General features: G+C 29.2%; 1 protein-coding gene across 1 annotated transcript; it reads right to left on the bottom strand.

Moving 5' to 3' along the window:
• Positions 1–15229: 15229 nt before the first annotated feature.
• On the bottom strand, positions 15230–16169 carry LOC133032319 (uncharacterized). The gene is made up of 2 exons (XM_061106225.1): positions 16097–16169; positions 15230–15864 (listed from the first exon to the last, which is right to left on the bottom strand). The coding sequence occupies exons 1-2, from the start codon at positions 16167–16169 to the stop codon at positions 15230–15232; spliced, it is 708 nt and encodes a 235-aa protein (XP_060962208.1).
• Positions 16170–24315: the final 8146 nt, after the last annotated feature.

Below are 24315 nucleotides of genomic sequence, written 5' to 3'. Positions count from 1 at the left end.
CATTAATTAGTTAACAATATCTTTTTGGACATAAATATTATTATTGTTAAGGAGAATCTTTTATCTTTCGTTTTAAATTATATTATTATAGGGATAAAACGGTCGGAAAGTGGCGGTGGCAGGTGTTGACGAACCACACGTGGCGGCGGAGTATGGATTCCTTGTAAGCTGTCCAATCTTTTGTCGGCCATTAAACGTGTCTGAAACCACAATTCCTTTAAACGACATTGTTATTCTTGTCGTAACTCCAAAGGGGATAAGTTTGTTTCTTTTTATTAATAATAACATCTCCAAATTACTCTTTTATTGATAACATATAAAGATAATATTTTTGTTTTTATATTTTTTAATTATAAAAAAAATAAAAACGTGTTTTGTAATTTTTATTTTTATTTTTATTATTGATTTTATTTAAGTTGGGTCGATGGCCTAATTCGGCTCTAAAGCCGAGGTCCAAGTTCCAGGTTTAGGTCCTCATTTGGGGTCCTAGTCCAGATTCAGGTCTAGGTTCGAGTCGGGTCCGGTTTAAGGGTTAGGGGTCCAATTTCAGTTTGGGGTTCAAAGTTTGGATTGAGGTCTAAGTCCGATTATGGGTCCGAGTCCAAATCGAGATCGTGTCCAAGTTGGGGGTTGGGTCTAGGGTTGGAGTCCGAATTCGGGTTTTGGTTCGGGTCGGGGCCTGGGTTCCAAGGTCTAGGATAGGGTTAAAGTCTAGGTTCAAAAGTCTATGATAGAGTCAGAGTTTAAAATATCGATTAAGAAAAAAAAAATCTGTTTAAAAAATGTTTGAAGATAATTTTTTTTTCTTTCAAAATTTTGATTTTCAATTAAAAAAAGTAAAAAAGTAAAAACAATTTATAAAACACAATTTTGAATTTTTTTTCACTTTTCTAATTTAAAAACTAAAAAAAACTAATATAAAAAGTATTACTAAACTTACACATAACTTATCTTGCAAAATGTTTGGTTTGGATTTTAGTGTGTCAAAAATTAATCCAAATTTGCCACAAACAAAAGTTATAAAAATCTAAATCACAATAAAACATTTTTGTATGACAATAAATGTAATATTTTTATATTATTTTTAATATTTTATTACTAAATTTAATTATTACATTAAATTATAAATATTTTATTTATTTTAAATAAAAATAATAAATTTTTAAAATAAAGATTACGTTATCTCAAAATTTACACTAATAACGTGGCCATAAAGTAGCAGAGATGTACCATGCGTACCAAAAATTTAATTAGATCGGGTAGGATGTAAATTTTAAAAATCTAATTGGATCAGATTGATTGTTAGATAAAACATCTGATCCAATTATCATCTTGTTGTCACCCCATTATATTTATATGTTTTTAAAATATATTTATTAATTTTATATATTTATTTAAAATATATTAATTTTAATATGCATCCCCACACATGAAATTAGATAGAATTTTTTTTATTTTTTATGCATCACATCTCACATATTTATAACATTAATAAATATATTTTAAAAACATATAAAAAATACATATTTATTAATTTTATATATTTTAAAAATATATTTATAAATTTTATTAACTTGTATCTTATTATTATCTTATAAATGTCATGTTATATATATATTAATATGAAAATTAAACTTAAATTAGCTAATATAATTGTTATTAGATAGATCTATTTCAGTTTAATAAAAAATCAGTTAATCCATTAAATGGTTGAAACCGATTTATTTATTAAATCGGATTAAATCAATTAACTCAATTCCATTAGATTAGATCCAAATCAATTGAATTCTATTGAACATCCTAAGCACCTTAAAATTTTCCAAAAGTCTCAATCTCATCCATTTTGTTCGGATTTGACTAGTTGAATGTTTACACAAATAAATATATCAATTTTAATATTTTGAACTAGTTGTACTTTGTCGAGAGTATGCCCATATTTTATATCTTCGATTCTCTAACCAGAGGCAAACAATTTTCTTAATGAAATATCAATTCTAACTAAACATGGTTGAACACATCCTAACCAATTAAACTCATTTTTTAACAACAATCTTATTTTAACCAGCAAACTCATTTCTCTTATTTTGTTATTTACCGAATAAAATTTTACTAATCATCAATATTAGTAAAATTTTATGGATGAAAGCCGAGGGAATAGCTGTCTTATCATTGTGGATAAATCCGGGGTAAAAGATGTGTTTGCGGAGGCGAGTGGAGTTAATGTCCCGGAGGAATCTGATAATTGTGATGATAGTGGAGAACAGGCAAAGAAGGCCCGGTTGTTCTTGGACTCTTTGCGATCGGTTGAGAGCTCTCTCGAAGCTATTCAGGAAGGGGATGAGGAAAGGGGTTTGATTCATGGTAGGATGAAAGCCCATGACTTAATGCCGGCTCTTGTGGATATAGAGAATGATTCGTTGGCTTCTGATGCTAGAGTATCACCCGATGTGGGGAAAGGGACTGTTATTCCTGAGTCTGTGAGGCAGGATTTTCTTATGGCCGAGGAGGCGGGCCGAAACATGCCCCCCAAAGCCTCATGAAGCTTCTTTCGTGGAATTGCCGAGGACTTGGGAGTCCTTCGGCAAAGAAAGCTCTTAGAGCTTTGGTTACTCAGGAAGATCCAGATGTTTTATTTTTGATGGAAACTAAACTTAGTAGTCCTCGGATGAATGGGATATGGAGAAGCTTGGGATTTGGAGGTGCTTCGGTTGTGGCGGCTATAGGGTCCGCGGGGGGGACTTGCCTTTGCTGGAAAGCTGGTGTGGAATTACAGGTTTTGTCTGAGAGTGCGGGAGTTACTAAAGTTGTCTTTTCTAATATTCTGAATGGTCCGGATTGGTACAGTTTCTTTGTGTATGGTCCGCCTACTAGAGCTGCCAGGAAGGATTTCTGGGAAGAAAGAACTATGGATGTTCTGGCTTTAAACCATCCTTGGCTCTTGATGGGTGATCTTAATACCATCACGGGTCAACAGGACAAGTTCGGAGGCCGCGAGGTGGAGGAGAGTGATGGTAGTGATCTCAATGATCTCCTAGATGCCACGGGGGGTGTGGATTTGGGCTGCGTGGGGAACCTTTTTACTTGGACTAATGGGAGGAACTTTCAAGATCTCATTAAGGAGAGGCTTGATCGTGCTTTGTGTGACCCGGAGTGGATGGTGTCTTACCCGAAGGCTGGGGTGCGCGCTTTGGCCATTAAGGATTCGGATCATGCCCCTCTGGTTTTGGACCTCCTTTTGGATCGTGAGAGATTTCATACCCCGTTCAGGTACCTTGATGCCTGGAGCAGGGATGAGGGGTGTAAAGCGGTTATTCAACAGGCTTGGGCCATTGATGTTAGGGGGGTCAGGAGTTTCCAACTAATTGCCCGTTTGGACAATACTCGACGGTGCTTGGCAAAATGGAATAAAACGCATTTCGGGATGTGTAAAGAGAAACTTAAGACCCTCAATAATCTCTTGTTGGAAGTGCAACGGCGAACGCCTTCGGAGTCCAATTTAAAGTTGGAGGCGGATATTCTTCTTGAAATTGATGAGGTCGAATCGCGCTATGCGGAAATTTGGAAGCAAAAGTCTAGAGAACTCTGGTACCGCAATGGGGATAGAAACTCAAAATTTTTTCATGCTGCCACGGTGATCAAACGTAAGAGGAATTTTATTAATGCGGTCTGCTTGAATGGGTCTGATTGGATTGAAGGCCGTCAGCTGGTTGGTGAGTATTTTCGGTCGAATTTTGTGTCGATTTTGTCGTCGACCTTCCCACCTGACCCTTTGCTTGATGACTTGGTTTCGAACTCGATCTCGGAGGAGGCCAATCAGGCCCTTGTCCGAGTTCCCTCTGCGGAGGAGATCAAAAAAGTGGTGTGGTCTATGCCTTCCCTCAAAGCCCCGGGGCCGGACGGTATGCCTGGAAATTTTTTTAAAGATCACTGGGAGATAGTGGGTAGTGATGTGGTAGCTACGGTGATCCAGTTCTTTGAGACCGGGGAGTTTGTAAAGGAGATTAATCAGACTTTTATTGTGTTGATTCCTAAGAAGATCGGGGCCAAATGTTTTGATGAGTTCCGCCCCATAAGCCTTTGTAACTTTACCTATAAGATTATTTCCAAGATCTTGGCAAACAGACTTCGGCCCCTCCTGCGGGAGCTAATTTCGCCTTACCAGTCGGCCTTTGTTCCGGGGAGATGGATCGCTGAAAATAGTATAATGGCTCATGAAGTTCTGGATTCTTTCAACAAGTTAAAGGGGAGAGATGGGTTTGTTGGTCTCAAACTGGATATGTCCAAAGCTTATGACCGGATTGAGTGGAGTTTCCTGAGAAGAACCATGGAGGCTTTTGGATTTGAATCCAGATTCATCCAACTGGTTATGAAATGCATTAGCTCTGTGTCCTTTTCGATCTTACTAAATGGAGGCCCGCTGAAACAGTTCTGCCCTGGTAGAGGCCTTCGTCAAGGCGATCCTATTTCGCCCTATCTCTTCATTTTGTGTAGTGAGGTGCTTTCAAGGATGCTATTGCGAAAGGAAGAGACAGGATTGCTCTCGGGTTTTAAGGTTAGCCCTCAGAGCCCCTCCATCTCTCATTTAATGTATGCGGATGATATCTTTGTTTTCTGTAAAGCCAATCTTGAAGAAGTGGGGGTTGTGATGGATGTTGTCCAACTCTTTGGTTCTTGGTCCGGCCAATGCCTGAATGTCCAGAAATCTGCTTATATTTGTTCAAAAAATGTCAATGAAGACATCCAGGCTGAGTTATCGCAGTTTCTGGGGTTCCGGAAGCTTGGCAAGGAGGATAGATTCCTGGGGAACCCGATTATCTGGTCGAATAGTAAGACTAAAGACCTGAGGTACATTAAGGACAAGATTTGTTCAAAGATTGAAGGGTGGAGATGCAAGCTCTTATCCCAAGCGGGTAGGTCCACTCTGATTCGCGCTGTAGCTCAGAGTACCCCGGTGTATTCTATGGCTACCTACCTTTTCCCCAAAACCTTGTGTCATGAGATGGACCAGGCTGTTCGGAAGTTCTGGTGGATGGGTAGTGAGTCTAAGGATCGGTTCCTAGCTCTTTGTGATTGGAACTCTCTTTGCTTACCTCTGGATAGAGGTGGGCTCAATTTCAAGAAGTTCGGAGATGTTAACCTTGCCTTGGTGGCGAAGCTTGGTTGGAAACTCGCAAAGGAGGAGGATTCCTTATGGTGTAAGGTCTTTAAGGCTAAGTATTGGGGGAATAGGGAGCAGGCTTTTTGGAATTCGGATTTGCCAAGGAATGCTTCTTTCGGGGCCAAAGGAATCATGGCGACGAGGGATTTGATTCGAAATGAAGCTTGTTGGGTCCTTGCAGACGGGGGGAAGGCGGATTTGTGGGCCTCCCCATGGATACCTTGGTTAGATTGGGATAAGTCTAGAGCTGCCTTCAATCCATTGTGTGTACCGAATCCAATTAAGGTCTCCACACTGATTGGAGCAAACGGAGAGTGGATAGCTAGTTCGGTTCAAAGATGGTTCGTACCAAGTGTGGCTAGCTCTCTGCATCTAATTCAGCGGTTGCCCAGCTCTCAAGATGATCTTCTCGTGTGGAAAGATGCTACTAATGGTATGTTCTCCCCTAGCGTGGCTTATAAATCCATTATCAAGAGTCGCTGGGGTGAGACAGATCAAATATGGCTCCGGATTTGGAAGCTTCAACTCACCGAGCGGTTGAAAATGTTTCTGTGGAAACTTTGTAGAGATATCATCCCGTTTGGGAACCGGCTTCAAAGGATCTTCGGAAATAGCACTAGATGTGTGATCTGTGGTGCAGCGGAGGACTCAGCCCTACACCTATTCTTCAAGTGTCCGCTTGCTAAGGCCGTGTGGTTTGCAAGTCGTTGGGCTATTAGAAGTGATACACTTAACTTTGGTGCTCCTAGAGACATGGTGGTGTGGCTCTTATCTCCGGAGTTCTTGAAAGGTGCTGATGCGGAAGTCTTGGGTGAATTTCTGAGATTTGGGGTTTGCTTGTTTGATGCTTTGTGGACTGCCCGCAATAGAGCCTTTCACGATCAGATCAGTCCTACTTGGAGAGGTGTTCTTGCCAAGGTGACTAGTGCTGTTGCCTATCTCCTTTCGGCTTGGGAGTCTCCTACAACTGCTGGTGGTCTGCAGCACAGCCCTGCTGCATTATACACAGGTAATCCGGTGTTACTAGTGGATGCAGGCTGGGATAGTGGTGGCTACCTCGGAGGTCAATTTGTCGGAGGCTATGGCTGTGTGTTATGAGGCAACTCAGCCACTGGAGGCTGAATTGGTGGCGTTAGTTCATGCGGTGAAGTGGTGTACTATGAGGGGCTGGAACCGGATGGTTATTGCCTCAGATTGTCAACTGCTGGTGCATGGTTTACATGCTCGGAGGGCTCCGAATTGGCGGCTGGCTGGTGTTTTCTGGCAGCTGGTGGAGATGCTTGATGCTCTCCCTGACGTGAAGATTGAATGGACACCCCGTGCTGGTGTTCTAGCTGCTCACAAGCTTGCAAAGTGGGCGATTTTACATTCGGTTTCTGGTTTATTTTCTGCAGAGGACTTGGTCCCTCTTGTGGCCGTGTGAACATTTGCTGTTTTTTTCTTTTTTCTGGTTTTTTTTCTTCTTTTTTCTGGTTTTTCTGTTTGTGAACTTTGTTTTGCCTCTGGTTTTCTGCAATAGAGATTGGTTCTCCAGCAAAAAAAAAAAAAATATCAATATATCAATATAAAGGAAAGTTTAAAACCTTCCATGTGGCATCCTAAATGATCTTTTCCTTTTAATCTTTCTTCTCTCATTTTTTCTAATTTAATCATTTTTTTTGTTTTATTTCAAACCATATATTTTTGTATCATTAAATTATAGTATCTCTTCATTTTTATAACTCACATCATTTATAACACCTTTTATTATTATTATTATTATTATTATTATTATTATTATTATTATTATTATTATTCAATAAAATATATATCTATCTTTTAATATAATAATATATATGGAAGAGGTTTCAATGGTTACATTTTTATTGTAACCATCATCACAGCCGGCCAGAGGGTGGGGCAGCCGGGGCATAGGCCCCAGGCCCCACAACTTTTGAGGCCCCGAAAAATTAAAATTAATATACATAAATTAAAATTAAAATTAAAATATATAATATATATAAACATTTGATTGAAAAGATAAGCATAATAGTGGTACAGCACAAATGGTTTGGGGTCGTGAATGTCAATGTTGTGTTGGTGGGTTCGATCCTTCACTCCCTCATTTTGTGGTTATTTTACAATTTAAATGGTTAATTAGTGAAATATTACTTAAAAATCTTTCATTTGTGGTTATTTTACAATTTAAATAGTGTTACACATATTTAATTTAATTTCTTAGTGGCCTTATAGTATTTCAAGGTACAAACTATTGAAATGAAAAAAAATATATATGATAATAAAATATTAATTAAAAATTTATATTAAAGTTTATTGTTTAATACTAACTATTTTTTCATCAAAAATAGTACATACACTTATTTAATTTAGGGTAAATTGCTGCATAAATACCTAATGTTTTAGAGTTTATACATTTAAATACCTAATATTTATTTTTGGAGGCAAAAATACCTAATGTTACAATTTTCTTACACCGTTACTACCACTTTCGTTAACTCATAAATACGGACACGTGAAGGGTTCAGATGCATTACATTTATTTTTATTTTATTTTAAAACTTAATATTCCTAATATCAGAAAAGAAATGCTACTTTTTCAAAAAAAAAAAAAACTTGTTCTCATTAACAATTTTCACATGATATTGGCACTTCAATTCGATAATCATGTTTCATATACTACACTGGTTCACTTAGCTATGGTAATTTAGTATTGCATTTCTCTTATTTTTTTTTTTAAAAAAAACAAGTAATATTTAGTTTTTTATATTAAGAATATTAAATTTTAAAATAAAATAAATAAATGTAATGCATTTGGGCCCTCCACGTGTCCATATTTATGAGTTAATAACCGAAGTGGTAGTAAGGGTGTAAGAGAATTGTAACATTAGGTATTTTTGCCACCAAAAATAAACATTAAGTATTTAAGTGTATAAAATCGAAAACATTAAGTATTTATGTCGCAATTTACCTTTTAATTTATATTAAAGTTTGTATTTCAAAGTACAAACTATTAAAATATATATATATATATGATAATAAACAATTAACAAAATATTAGTTGAAAATATATATTAAAGTTTATTTTCCATGTTTAATACTAACCATTTTTTCGTCAAGAATAATACTGTTAATTATAAATCAAAATATATTTATTAATTATTATGTATCTTTTTAAATTTTTACAGTTATGTATATATTTAAAAAAAAAAATAGACATAATTTTTTTATACACTTTAATAGATATGCATACTCTTAGTAATTAAATATTACTTTATAAAGTTAGTTTACGTGGTGAGAAAAATTTTGTTATATGGTGATAAAAAAAAAAGTTAAAATTGATATTGTGTTAAAATTTAAATAATATTTATTTAAAATTTTTATGAAAGAAAGGCCTCATTTTAAATTTCGCCCTAGGCCTCTCAATACCTTAAGACGGCCCTGACCATCATGGTTACATTTTTTTAAGCCATTGGATTACTATTAAATAGTTGTGATTAATTTAGAAATTAAATAAAAATAAATAATAAATAACTTGTAACCTGAAAGTAACCTAATCATTTATTTCCTTATAAAATTTTAATTAAGATTAATTATATTTTGAAATTAAATTAATTATAATTATTAATTAATTTTTTGCAATTTATTACTATATAAGGATCTTTTAGCAATTTATTTTTTTATACTTAAATTATTTAAAATTTTATAGCAAAACTTTTTATAATTTAAAATTATACAAATATAATTTCATAATTTAAATTTTATTATACTTGTAATCTTAATTTTAAATTATTTCACTTAATTATTTATTTTTTATTTAAATATTTAAAAAGTAAAAAATGAAATAAGTTGAAGGATTTTTTAGAAACAAAATGGTTGCACTTGTTATCGATTGATTAGCTTGAGGCCTCATACTTAGTTCATATAATTGTAACAAAATAATTAAATATCATTTAAAAATAATTAATTATTTGAAAATTTATTATAAGAAGAGCATTTTAATTTGTATCAAAAGAAGTTTAATTTTTGTAAAAAAAATAAATTTTATTGTAAATATTATAATTAAAGGGCTTAATTATTAAAATAATTCAAGTAAGGATTTAAATATAAATATTAATTGCTAAAAGAGGTCTTGTTTTAATTAATTATTTTAAGAAAATAGTTAATTATAATTAATTAATTCTAAAAAAAGAATGTCTACTATTTAATTAATTATTTTAAGAAATAGTTAATTATAATTAATTAATTCTAAAAAAAAAGTCTACCTATTAGTAACCTGCTATTACAGGTCAAAGAAAAATGTAACCATATAATTACAATAAAAATGTAACCATTTAATAGTCACCCTAATATATATATATATATATATATATATTCTATATATCAATCAATCAATCATCAATATATCAATATATAAAGGAAAGTTCAAACAATTTTAAGCTGCAGCCTATCTTTCCTTTCTTGTATTTTTTCTAATTTTTGGTGATTTATACTCCTAATCTATATATTATATACAATTATATCTTACAATAATCAATATAAGGAAAGTTCAAACAATTTTAAGCGGCAACCTATCTTTCCTTTCTTGCATTTTTTCTAATTTTTTGTGATTTATACTCTTAATCTAATCTATATATTATATACAACTAGGGAACTAAGCCGCGCTTCGCGCGGTGTTGCCCAACTTTTGTAAATTATATAAATATATATTATACTTATTGAGTGATATAATCTAAAATATAACATTTAGATATGTGTATTATAAACAAAGTAATAATATTGAAATTAAAAACATGACCATGAATAGCACTTTTATTATTTTATTTTATTTATATATTTTTTATTTTATTTATATATTAATTTTGATCCGTATTTATATATATATATATATTTCATTAGATTGTGCGGATTGTGAGAGTCACTAATCCGCGCTTCGCGCGTTTTTTCACAATAATTATAATTTTTGTACTGAATGAGCGATGTAATATAAAATATAGTATTGTATTGTAAGATTCATAAGAGATGAATTTTTTAAATGATGTATTGCAATAGCAAAGTTCAAATTTATTGTATAAGTGAACATATTATAGTCTGAAACATAATTTACAATTATTAGAACATATCTATATTTTGACTCTTTTCTCCTTTTATTTTCAACACTTATTTATTTATAAAATTACAGAACAAATTAACAATTGCAAATTCAAATAAAATTTGATAAACACGTTCGAACTAATTACTTGCATCATCACCAACTTCATCATCAACAATTGGATTTTTTTTTCTCTTTGTACTTTGAACCGACATAACGACATGATAGTGTTGTAGATAATCTTCCAAATCATGACAATCCTGTCATAAAATGATGTCTTTTAATTTTTTTTAAAAAAAAAAGGAAAGAGAAAAAATTAAAAGATTATATGCACAATCCCCTTATTTTAATCATGCAATATTGATAGTAAAATAATAAAATTACCCTATATTAAAAATGGCTTTATTAGTTCCTTTCATTATTATTATATATTTTTTAAATACCTCTCGCTGTATTTTTCCTTAAAATATAGTTATTAATTAATTAATTAGCTTATTTACATTACATATAATGTAAATTTATAGGTTTATTTTTATCAAAAATTAGACTTTGTATACATATATAAATTACCTTTCAATTCGTCTATTCATGGAGTTGTTACAATCAAAGGCAAAAAAACTTATTACAAAATCAAGCTCATTATTTATAATATAAAATATTTATGGAATAACTTATATAATAATATACACATGTAATTTTATTGAGTGCTTCAACTGTTTTATATATATAAATCCTACTTATATTCTTTTTGGACATATATAAATATTTTCTAATTATAATACAAAATTAATATCGCGTTTTGACTTTTGAGTAATTTTTAAATATCATTTTGTATTGCCTTTTCATATATTTTTTTATATGTATATGAAAGTGATAATAAATTTTACATTTATTTATTCAATATTATCATTATTTATATTATATATTTTAAAAATAAACTATTACTCCATACAAATATAATTACTAACTCTCTTTTAAAAAAAAAAGTACAAAAAACTTAATTCTTTATTTTATTTAAAAAATAAAGCATATATATTTTCATGCACCTCGACCTATATGTAATACAAAAATATTGTGTCAAATTAATGTAAAATATAAAAAGCTATATAAAACTATAAAGTTTTAGGACTGAATTTAACCTCACATTAAGTGGAAAAAAAAAATAATAAAAAACTATTAAATTTACCAAGAAGGCTCAATTAAGAAGAGAACCATCATGTTACTAAAGTTCTTCCACTCATAATAATTTTCAAATAGTTACACCAAGAAAATTAGAAAAAAAAAACTAAAAAAAAAAACCAAAATTATGAAAAAGCAGTTTATGTTCAACAAAACCATAAAAAAAAAAAATTAAAAAAAAAGGATATACCTTAGCTCTTGACTCTTAAGGCTTTCAAATTGGATGTGTAATTTGAATTATGGATTAAAGGTCCATGCATCTTCTTATATAAGTAAGGTTTTTGATCTTTGATATACATCTCATTAATATCCTCTTCCTCATCTCTTTTAAATTATTTTTCAGTTTTATGTCTCATTACATTAATTAGGGAGGTGGAAGGTTGTGAATAATAGTGTTTATAAATTACTCTTTAATAATAAAATAGATAATTGGTAAATTTGTATTGAAAGACAATAAAATTAAAACTGAAAAAATAAATGTAGACACATTATCACGTTTAGACTTTCTCTTTAGTTATATAATTAAATGTACATTAAACTTTTAGATTAAAACTGAAAATATTAATATATGTACATAGATTATCAAATAGAAAAAGTAATTAAACAAATTAAATAAATAACAAAAACTAATAAAACAAGAATAGCCTAGAAAATATATATAGACCGCCACCTCAATTGTTTGATACTTTCCTTTATATATTGTTATGAGAACGAATTGGATATAAAAAATTTCTAAAGTATAAAATAATAATAATAATAGAATTAGGAGTTATGAGAATAAATATGCACATAATAATAATGGAATAGGAGTTATAAGATTGAATAGACACTCATAAATAAAATTAGATAAATCTTAGAAAAATCATAAAATAGAAAAATGACAATACTAAATATGATAGAATGTCATGTCACATACCCCAACAATACAATTATATAGATTATATATATAATATATGTAAATAGATTGAAGAGGTTTTGTTTATTTATTTTAAAGAACGAAAAAAATAGATATAAAATTTCATTGCTCTTAAGAGTAATTATAAATCTATAAAATTGCTATGAAATATTATTAATATTTTTTTGAGGATGCCACCTAAATATATGGTGATTTCCTTTTTAAGGTATTATCACTATTTTGTTATGAATATATGATATTTTTTGTGTTTAATAAATAAAAATTAAATATATTTATTTTTTATAAAGAATGCCAATAGTTTTAAAATGCTATAAATTAATGTGCATATAAATAAATAATTTTTTACTATTACATATTTAATGCATTCATATGCTTTAATTTGATTTTTATTGGAAAAATGTGTTAAGCTCTTAAAAAATAGAAAAAATAGAATAAAAAATATAAAAGATGCCACTTAAATTATTTGGTGCTTTCCTTTATATATATACTAGGGAATTAAGCCGCGCTTCGCGCGGTGTTGTCAAATTTTATAACTTTTTTAATTGATTTACATTTTTATACTAATTGAAAAATCATATAAATAAATATAAATTTAAAATATTAAAAAATTATATAAATATTTGATTATTGTAAATTATGAATTATAACAATATTATTAAAATATTATATTGAATTAACTAATAAAATAAATAAAATACTTAATGGATGAAAGAAGTATTCGGACAACAATTTTATATTATGCTTATTTTTCTTTAAATTTTCATAGTAAGAACATCCTACATGTGAAAAAGAATTTCAATTCAATTTTGTTATCTCTATTGATGAGAATCATTATAACGAAAACAAAAATGAAATGTACAAATTTCTATTATTTTAATTAATTAAATTAATTAATAGAAATAAATAGTAATTATTTTCTACACATATTAGAATTAACTTTAATTAAATTAGTTATATTTGATTAAGTTAGTTGAGGTACTCATTAGGTTGTTAGAACTTTAGTTAGTTTTATCTAACTAATCGTGGTCTTTATTTGTCCGTCTATATCAAGGCATGCGGTACCAAAATATCTTTAGTTAAGCATAATAATAAAAAAATTATTTCTATTTCTTGCTTATTTCTCTCGCTCTCTGTTTCTCATTATATACAAAGATACTTCACTTTATTATTGAGAGGCTAAACTAAGTTAAGATGTGTGCAAGAGAAGCTTCAAATTGATGCTAAAAGACCAAAAATATCTTTCAAACTCATTTTTAACCCTGCTAACAAATAGAAATAATAAACTCATTTTCATGTGTCATTTTTTTTCTTCATAATATTGTTCATTATTAATTGCATAAATGTAATCATGTGTATTTGGTGTTTTTTTTTGTTTTTTTTTTAAAAAAAGTCTATTCATCTTAATTTTTTTTGGATAAATACCATTTTGGACCCTCTATTTTACAAAAGTTACTAATTGGACCTTGTATTTTGTTAAATGACAAAATGGACCCTGTATTTTTTGAAATAGTACAAATAAGACCTTGAATTGATTTTTTGTCAAAATAAAGCTTAATTATAATCCGATCTAAAAGTGCTATGACAAACCGTTTACATTTTTTGTATCTGTTCGTATTAAGCATTGTCTTCAAGTTGGTTGTATTAAAAAAAAAGTTGTCAAAAATTAAGCTCAGGGTCCTATTTTTACTATTTTAGAAAATACAGGGTCAATTCTGTCATTTAACAAAACACAGGGTCCAATCTGTAACTTTTGCAAAACACAGGATCCAAAATGGTATTTACTCTTTTTTTTATCCATCCTTGAAGTCCAAATCTCATTGACTTACTTACAGTTCAGCCTCATATCTTCCTAAGCAAGTTCCATTATTCCTTATCATTATATCAAAGAGCAATTGAAACCTCCTATTTCCAATATATTTGTCACCACCACTACCTATTAATATTTTATCATATTGAATTTTAGGCTTTATAATGACAATAAAACTAATACATGTAACTGCTATTTTAATACATATATGTCATATATAATAATAAAATAAAATAATGGTTACATCCATCTCTATTAATAAATAGATAGAAAAAACATGCACAAATTAAATGAGAAAAATAAAATAAATAGTTAATCAAATTAACACAAAATAGAGAAGAAAGATCAATAAAAAAACTCTTATGAACTACATGATACATCTTCTATATTATGTACAATTCACATATATATAGTGTTATTGAAATTTAATAAATTCTTTTATAATGAAAATATACAAACATAAGAATAGTGTTTGTAAATTATTTATTTCAAGCTATAAGATTACTCATATTCCTACACAATATTATCAATTTAATTAATATAAAAATTTACTTTTTTATTAATAATTAAATTCTTGAATATTTATTATAATGAAGATTTATTATAACATTCAAATATTGATCGATTGTCTTAATAATTCGATTAAGACATAATGATTAATAAATTTTCATATTCTTAAAAAAAAATTATCATTATTATGCATATTAATATATATAGAAGCATACATTTTATTAGTCAAAACTAAAGAATGAACAAAAAAATGATGATTAAACTATTTTTGAATTTGTATTGAAATATTAGGATTAGAACTAAGTATCACAAAATAGATGATTTTTATTTTAAATTATTACTAATAAAAAAATAAAATTAAAATAAATATATAAAACTCACAACTAAAACTGAAACATAATGAAACAAAAAAAAAATAGAGAATATAAAATAGTAATGAATAATAAATATGAAATAAAATTGAAAACATAAATGAATTAAAAAAAAAAAAGAAGAAACAATGTAAACAATTTTACATAACCTCTCACTTCATCACTTTTTTTTTTTTTTTTTTGAATAAGTGTTCTTTTATTAAACCGAGCAATCGCTCGCAAGAATGGACAATAAGTCTGAAGGAACACTGTTAATAGGGAACATACGCTCAGCTAGAGAGACTGAGTGCCGGGCAACAAAGTGCGCAGCACGATTCGCTGAACGTTTAACAAAAACAATAGAAACATTCGACAAACAATTAAGAAGATTTTTGCAATTATCTACCAGTAGCCCAAACGCAGAAACAAAGGCTTCTGCACTCCTAATCGCATCAGCACAAACAAGGCTATCCGTTTCAATAACGGCTTGAGAGAAAGGCCGGTCCTTTAGCCAGCTCAACGCTTCCCGAATGCCCATAATCTCGGCCATTTCAGGAGCCACAGAGCCGGAGAAGACACCTGCCAGGACAGAAACCAGTCCGCCCGAATGGTCCCTGATCACACAGCCGTACCCGTGCTTGAGGAGTGAATCGAAGATGGCCGCGTCGACGTTGAGTTTGATGCCTGAGACCGGTTTAACCCACTGCTCCGAACCGTCTCCAACTTTGAAAGGAGACAACGAGGGAATATTTCCCTTCCCTTGAGCATTCAACCATTGATCAAGACTCGATTTCGCAAACGTTACCACATCTTTCACACTTCTCACACGGTTCTTCCATACAAGATCATTCCTGGCTGCCCAAATGGCCCAACAGAGCACTTCATCACTTTTTGTAATTAAGAAACAACTACTAAAATTCTAAACCTAAACAACACAAAAGTAAAATTCATATAAAAAAATATAGGAAGAATGGTGAAACTAAGCAAACTTACATTAAAAAAAAAGTAAAAAAAAAAAAAAAACATAAATAGAAATAAAAGAAAAATAAACACATGAACAAATCCCAAAAATGAAGCTTTTAATCACCTTCACTTTTCAAGATCATCAAATCTTCAATATGCATGATTGTCATCTTCAAGTTCTTCATAAACTTCAACATATTCAATTTTAAGTTCTATATTTCTAAAGATAAAAATGAATTGAAAAGAGAGAAAAAAAAATATAAGCATTCCATAAATAATTACATTATATTTTCTATAGTAACATTATATATTTTTATTGTGTAAGTTATGAAAATGAAGAGACATTATCATTAATGTTAATAATAATAATAATAATGAATATTATATGTAGAAGTTATAGAAATAAAAAGTCACACTTGAGAATTTAATATATGTGTATTTTTCTAAGAAAATAATAAAAAATTCTCACAAAATAGATAAGTTAGACTAAATAAAATATAGAAAGCCACCTCAACTCTTCTAATGCTTTCCTTTATATATATATATTGATATATTGATTGATTGATTATTTCTTATAATAATAATAATAATAAATATTACTGTAAGTTACAAAAAAACGTATACATATGCCTCTACGGTCTTTACATATATATATTGATTATATCTTATAATAATAATAATAAATATTACTATAAGTTACAAAAAACTTAACATATGTGTCTTTACATGTGTATACATATTAATAATTGAAGGAAAAAAAAAACAATAAAGAAAATCATAAATGGTGTTAATATATCACCATAATAATTAATAAAAAAATATATTAAATATACAATTTTTAAAATCATAAAAAATAAAGAATGACCTATCGTATTCTAAAGGCAATAATTATCTACATCAGTTATATACACTTTTATATATACTAGTGAGAGTACTCGTGCTACGCAGGTGAGGTATTTTTAATTTTTTTTAAAAAATAATTATTTTGAAATGAGACATATTACTTGTTATAATAATTAAATAAATATTTTTTAAAAAATAATTATACATATTTACAGTTAGCTACATTCATATTTATATATAGAAGAGTTTATATTATTTTTATATAGGTTTAGTTATTAAGCTAATGAGTTAACGAATTATTAAGCGACAAGATTAAATATACTACTATACAAATTTGATTTAAGTGTTGGATGTTTTGCTCTTTTTAAGTTATAAATGAAAAAAAAAATAAGTTATCTCGATACTTGATCATAAAATAGCTCTGATGATAAGGTACTTGCTTATAAAACAATATATATACTTTTATATAGTCTAAGAAAAAAATAAAAATAGTATACTTAACATTTGTTAAAATAATATAACTGAACAAATATACATAAATAAAACTAAGAATATTAAATTAGGCAAAATACTTCAAATTGTACATAAAATTAAAATGAATCTTCATAAAAAAATTAAGATTAAAATAAAAATAACGATAACTTAATTTAATTTTTGTATGTTAAAATTTAAACTATATGTATTAATTATTGCAAGAAAAATACATAAATATTTCATCTAATTATTAATTAAAAAAAGTCAAAATTACAAAATATTAATTTAAAAATATCACTACATTCTTCACTTATAAATAATTTTTTTAAAAGAAGAAGAAGAAGAAAAACATATATAATTAATGAACTTTGAATATACATTAACTCTACCAATATTTCTAAAAAAAAAAAAGATAATAATTTAACTTTTATATGTAAAAGTTTAAATTATATTACAAAATGTTGTAGGAAAAATTACATAAATTAGTTCATTAAATTATTAATTTTTAGAAAATAGAAATAATCAAAATTACAAAATAATAATTCAAAAATATTAATACTATTCATCACTTATTAAATATATATATATAAAAAAATGGGACTAAAATTTCAAATAAATAAAAAAAATAAAATGAAAAAAATCTGTATAAATTTTCTTATACTATTTTATATTATACAGTGGGTTTAAATAATATAATCTTAAATTTTTATTATCATAGTTGAAATAATGATAAAAAAGAATGGAACTCTCTAATCTATGTCTATTGTCATCTAATTATATAATCAAATTATATTTGAAAAAATTATAATTATTCTTGCCATTAAATAAAAGGATATAATAGTAATTAATAAAGAAAATCAGTAATTTTTTTGTAATTTACTTTTTGGAAAGCCCAAAACACATATTCTCTCTTTTATAGAGTTACTAGTGGGAGGCACACGTGCGCCGCACGTGTATTCAACATGATTTTTTATTTTGAGGGGACTCATTTAATTTAATACTAGAGAACTAAGCCGCGCTTCGCGCGGTATTGTTCAACTTTTGTAAACATTTTATAATTTTTTTTTACTTATGTAATGATATAATCTAAAATATAATATTTTTATGTGTATGTTATTAATAAAGTAATACTATTAAAATAAAAAAAATTATTATTTTTATAATACACAAAAAGATAACAAATTTGTGATAAATATTAAATAGTGGAATTAACAAAGAAATAACATGTATTTTTATAATAAAATAAAAGAAAAAGAAAACAGTCTTTGAATTTAATAATTTAAGCTTGTGACTGATGATGTAGTTATTTTTGAATTATTGTTTAAACGTTTTTCTTAACATACTATTTATAAAAGTTTTAACATTTTATTTTGTGGTGTCAGCGAAATGCTTTTTCTACAAAATATTGAATGTAGGATGACAACTGTAATATGGGCTATCACAATATTATATATTTTCTAAAACTAAAAAAATGAGGATTTTATATAAAAAATATTAGTGATAGAATTTTTCTATATGAAATGTTTGGTAAGGGGATTAATTTTAATAAATTATGTAGATGTGAAATTTCTACCTTAAATTGTAATGATGAAAAGAAAATTATAATTCATGCGACTAATTATTTCTATAATTTATTTGTCTTACTGTTTTGTAGTAACTAAAATTTTATAAGTATCGTATGAAATTAGTTGAGCACTCGCGAGATAGTTATAAACATATTGTGTCTCATGCGATTGTTATAATTATTGAAAAATAAAATTTAATTTATGATTATTTTATTATTTTAGAAATTCATATATTAAGTAATTGTTAATATTTTTATTAAATAAATAAAATATTATAAATTATTCTTTTGCTATTATTCAATTATTTTAAAATAAAAAATAGAATAATTTTTTATTATTTTATATATGTAATAGTATTATATATATTGAATTAAAATTAATAATTTAAAATAAAAAAATCTATTTTTTAATTGTTAAAAAACTTAAAGGATTTTTTTTTTAATTTTTAATATTTGACATGTACCGAATGAGTGCAATATAATATTCATTATTTTTTTTTTATACCGAATGAATGTAATATAAAATATACTATTGTGTTATAAAAATTATGATAATTTTTAAAATTATGAATTTTTTAAAAGAAGTTTGTAATAGTAAATATCTGGGTCAACTAAACCACATGACACGTGACGTTAAAATTTCATAATTTATTAATATATTTATTATTATTAGCTCTATTACAAATGTTATTAAAATTTATTTATTATTGATTATATAAGAAAAATATATGTTAATTATTAAATTATTAGAGTGTTTATTTTAATACTAATAGACTGCAATAATATTTTATATTAAACTAAATGATTTTAAAATTTTATGATAAATATGATATTAAATTGAGATTTTTTTTATATATTTTAACAGTGTTGTAACCGTCACCATCAACTATCATTATGGCTATTGTCGCTGTCAATTCCCATATATCCAAGTTAGTATTGCCACGATATTTTGTATCATACCATACTATTAATTTGGAGTGGCCACCACTATTAAATGGTTATATTAGAAATTTAATAAGGAAAAATTTCTAGTAATATTAATACCAATTTTAAAAGTGTTTTTTTTTCAAATATTACTACACATAAAGTATATAACAAAATTTATACACAATACAAATAATTAATTTGTTTTATAAAAGACTAAATAATGAAGAATCAATCACTATGAGATTATTATTATTATTATTATTATTATTATTATTATTATTATTATTATTTTAATTAGACTAAATAATATTTCACTAAAAGAAAATCTCATTCTATAATAATAATAATAATAATAATAATAATAATAATAATAATAATAATAGTGTAAGTTATAAAAAGTTAAAAAGACATTAATTTTATTAATAAGAAATGATTTGATGATATATATATATTATTTTTATTTTATTTTAATAATATATATTTATATATAATTGTTAAATCAAAATGAAAGATAGTTGATATATTGGTTTGCTTAAATTTGTGTTGTTTTGAAAGTTGAAATAAGTTAATGGTATGTATATATTTATTATGTTGAAATAAGTTACTTAGGGAAAAAGTAAAAAAAAAATGCTATATATTTATTTATATAACAATATATCATATATATTATAAGTTATTTATGAATTATATATAAATGTAAAAGTAGATGAAAAGAGGTATATGAATTAATAAATCAATTACATTATTATTACATAATTATGATTATTATAAGAAATTTAATTTAAAAATAATAAAGAAATGTATAATAATTAAATAATTAAGAATATGATGATTTTTAGAATAATATATAATTTTAATTATATTTTTAAATTTAAAATGTAATATATCATATATATTTTATTCTAATTATAATAATAGTAATTAAACATCCAATTTAACATACAATTACACTTTTTTCTTTAAAAGAAAAAGAAGAAAACATGATTATAAAATATAAAAATTACACATAGAATAAAGTCACACATACATGATAGCCTAACAATTTAGCTTGAAAATTCCTCTAATTTTTTGTCGAAGATTCCCTTATTGTGAATGAAACTTTGTTTAAATATATATACATACAAGTAAGAGGGTGATTTCTTAAGAGAATGACATGACTAATAAACTAAAAAGATGATGATCAATACTAAACTTCTATAAATACACTCGATACACACATATTTTTTTTGGGTGTGATTATTATTACTATTGTTAAACTTCTTCTTCATAGACATTGTCTTTGTGATTGAGATGATAATGTTGATGATGATTTATTCTCCATAGCCATGCATTTTAATTTTTTCCTCCCATTGTTTTTGAAAATGAAAATAGAAAAAACAAAAAAAAAAGTTTTATAAGATTGAAAGGAAGAGAGAGAGGAGTCTGAGGAGATCAAGTAAAGAATGAATTATATTTATAGAGAAACTATTGCATGATTGTGAGATGTTATGTAGAAAAAAAAAACTTGAAAGGTTGGTAGGAAAATGAAAAGACTTTGAGGAATTGTAATAATCAAAGTGAAGTGGAGGAGTCTCTACTTGATATATATTGTGTATAATTGATTAATTAATGCTTTTTAATTTTTTTATATATATAATTATAATTGCTAATATGACTATTATTATGTGTAAATATAAATTTATGGTATTATAGTCCTTATATAATTTTCTTTTATAATTGAATATATATATATATAAATTTTATTTTGAAAGGATTTGTAATTGAATATTTAATTATGTATATATTACAATTATATATATTAATAATAATAGGTAATAAATATATATAATAAAATATGTTGTTAAATTCTTTTTAAAATTTATCATAGTTCTTTTTCAATAATTCTTAATAGTTATAAAATTTTAAATATGGATATTTTTTATTTAAATATTAAATAAATATAAATTTAAATAACTAATGTTGACCGAGGTTTTCGGCAACTATTAAAATATATTTATGATAATGAGCTGTAAGAAAGCGAGACGAAGACTTTTTACGTGGTTGGGGCGTTAATGAGCCTTAGTCCACGAGCCACTGCTATTAATGGATGTGTTTAATACAGATTCTACACTTGAGAGAATGTTTTTCTCTTTAATACAGAGAATGTTCTTGGTGAGTTTTTTCTCTTCTTGCTCTTTTGCAACCAAGATTCTCCGACCCCATTAAATGAGCTTTGAGGGGGTATTTATAGTGTTTTGGTGGGGTAATCCCTAGAATTGTTCTTACACATGTATCTGTAAGTATCCATAAAGTTGGGCATTTCCGATGAATATACCATGGGTGATGCATGGTCAAATCCACAAGTCTTTGTAGGGCCTTTATGGAGAATGTCCTTTTTGTCTTATGATTGACGTGACTCTTCGCAGAGTAGCCGTCGCTAGACTTAACTGATCATTACTGTAGCGCTGCTGTTTGGGGGTTGTGCCGTCAGACTTTATTGCGTGTTACAGTCCCAACACGCTTCCTCCCATGCAGCATTAAATGCGACTTGATTTCTCGGGAGAGACCTGACACATCCCGGAGAGCCTTCACGTTATATCGGCTTCCCGGAGTAACTTGTACTCCGGGTGTCTCCTCCGGGACCCATGTTAATAGCGCTTCCGGGTGGCATAAAAAGACTTAGCAAATCCTTCCAAGTTATCTGATCCACGTGTCCCCTCTTGACTGGTCCACATATTTTGGGCGAATTTTGGAGCAACATTTACCCCCCAAGCCTTGTTTACTTAGTAAAAATAAACTAAGGCTTGTTCGAGTGTCTCCGGTTGACCCCTCGTTTCCCTAGCTCGAGCCTCGAGCGCATGGGGGCACATTAAATGATGTTATTTAATGCAGCAATATGCTTGTTCGCAGGAATGTTTCCAGCTGCCTCCTCGGTCTTATGATACGACTTGGGGGCGCGTGAAGGTGTGTCTAATAATGGCATTAAATGCGGCGATTCACTTTTGCAGAGGTCGATTCGTTTCACGCCCCATGATTGATGCGGCGCATTGATGGTGTCAGACGGATACTCAAACGTTTCCACCGCCTTAATGGTAGATTGATCTGGTCCGTTGATCTTTTGGGAATTCGAATCGTGCGTTTCCCTCACCATACGATTGGTAGGTGAAGACGCCTGTTCCTCACGCACTTTTGCCTATAAAAGCCACCACCTTTCCTTCATTTCGGTTACTTTCCATTCCTTGCCATTTCTGCTCGAATTTCTCAGAAAGAAAATTTCTCGAAGTAGCACAGACTGCTTTAACACTTAAACACTTCCTTTAATTTTCCAGTGTTCGGTTTTGCCAGTGCTTCTCAACTCTCACTCAACCATACCCAGTACCCCCAGTTCAACAATCAACTGTAAGTTTCTTGCATCTTTAGATAATAACATGCTTACATTTACTTTGTTCGTTTTCTGGGTTCGCACTTAGAGATTTCTGGGTGTGTGATTGTTTAAGTTTTTCGAGCTCTGCTTTATGTTTACTACGTTAGTTGTAGAGTCGCCATTGTCATGCCTCTGTTGTAGGCGTACAGCTTTGTTTGAAGAAGGCCATGTGTTCTTCGATTAGCAATTGCTTAGGGCATAGGAAGACTTTCCTCTTTTCTTTTCCTTTTTGCAAAACCACTTTTCTGCGATTTTACTGCACCCGACACTTGTTCAGGGATTCTCTCTTGAGTTTCCCAGGCGACACGTGTCCGGAGGGGGCCTCTTTCCAGCGGTTAGGGGACCCCCACTCCCTTTTTTCTGATTTAGGGTTTGGTATGGGGCCTAACTGCTGGTTTTTTTTTTCTTTTGTCTTTCTCAGAACATAAAATGTCTGCTTCTGGCTCGAAGTCTTCGAAGAAGAAAGGGAAAAACATAGCCACCCTGGAGGAGGTTTCTCTGGGACCTGTTGCCCAGGAAGGGTACAAGTCCCGTGCCACTGGTTGGGAAGCGGCCGAGCTTCGGTCGACCCTGACTTGCCCTCACCAGCTGGAGAACATCATTAATGTGGCTGGGATCAAACCTTCTACCTCAGGGACCTTCCACCGGCCTCCTCGTGACTCGGAGACGCCTAATCACAACTATGACGGCTTCGGGGCTTGGAGTCAGACCCACTTGATGGCCGGTGCCATGCTCCCGCTCCAAGATTACTTTGTGAATTTTCTTGTTTTTGTCGGCCTTGCGCCATACCAACTTATTCCTCAAGCTTACCGCTTTGCTCTCGGGCTTATTTATTTTTTACACCGCGCGGTGAGGGCTCCGGCCGGCGGAAATTTTATATTTTTATGAACTTGTATCCGTCCCCAAGAAAGGGGACAAACTTAAGGATGGTTTTTATGGGTTCCGGATCCACCCTGCTAACGAGGGGATGGTTCCATATAATAGGCAGACTCACGTTAAGGAGTACCGCCACCGATTTTTCTTCTCCTCCGGGTTCAGAGCCGTGGACCACCCGGAGCTTCTCACGGAGTGGGTGCGGATCCCACCTTACCAGCGGACGCTCCCCGCTCAGGCTTTCCTTCGAAGGGCCCAA

This window comes from Cannabis sativa, chromosome X (genome assembly GCF_029168945.1).
Source record: "Cannabis sativa cultivar Pink pepper isolate KNU-18-1 chromosome X, ASM2916894v1, whole genome shotgun sequence".
In the NCBI taxonomy this organism is placed as follows: Eukaryota; Viridiplantae; Streptophyta; class Magnoliopsida; order Rosales; family Cannabaceae; genus Cannabis; species Cannabis sativa.
This window is presented reverse-complemented; position numbering and strand designations above follow the sequence as displayed.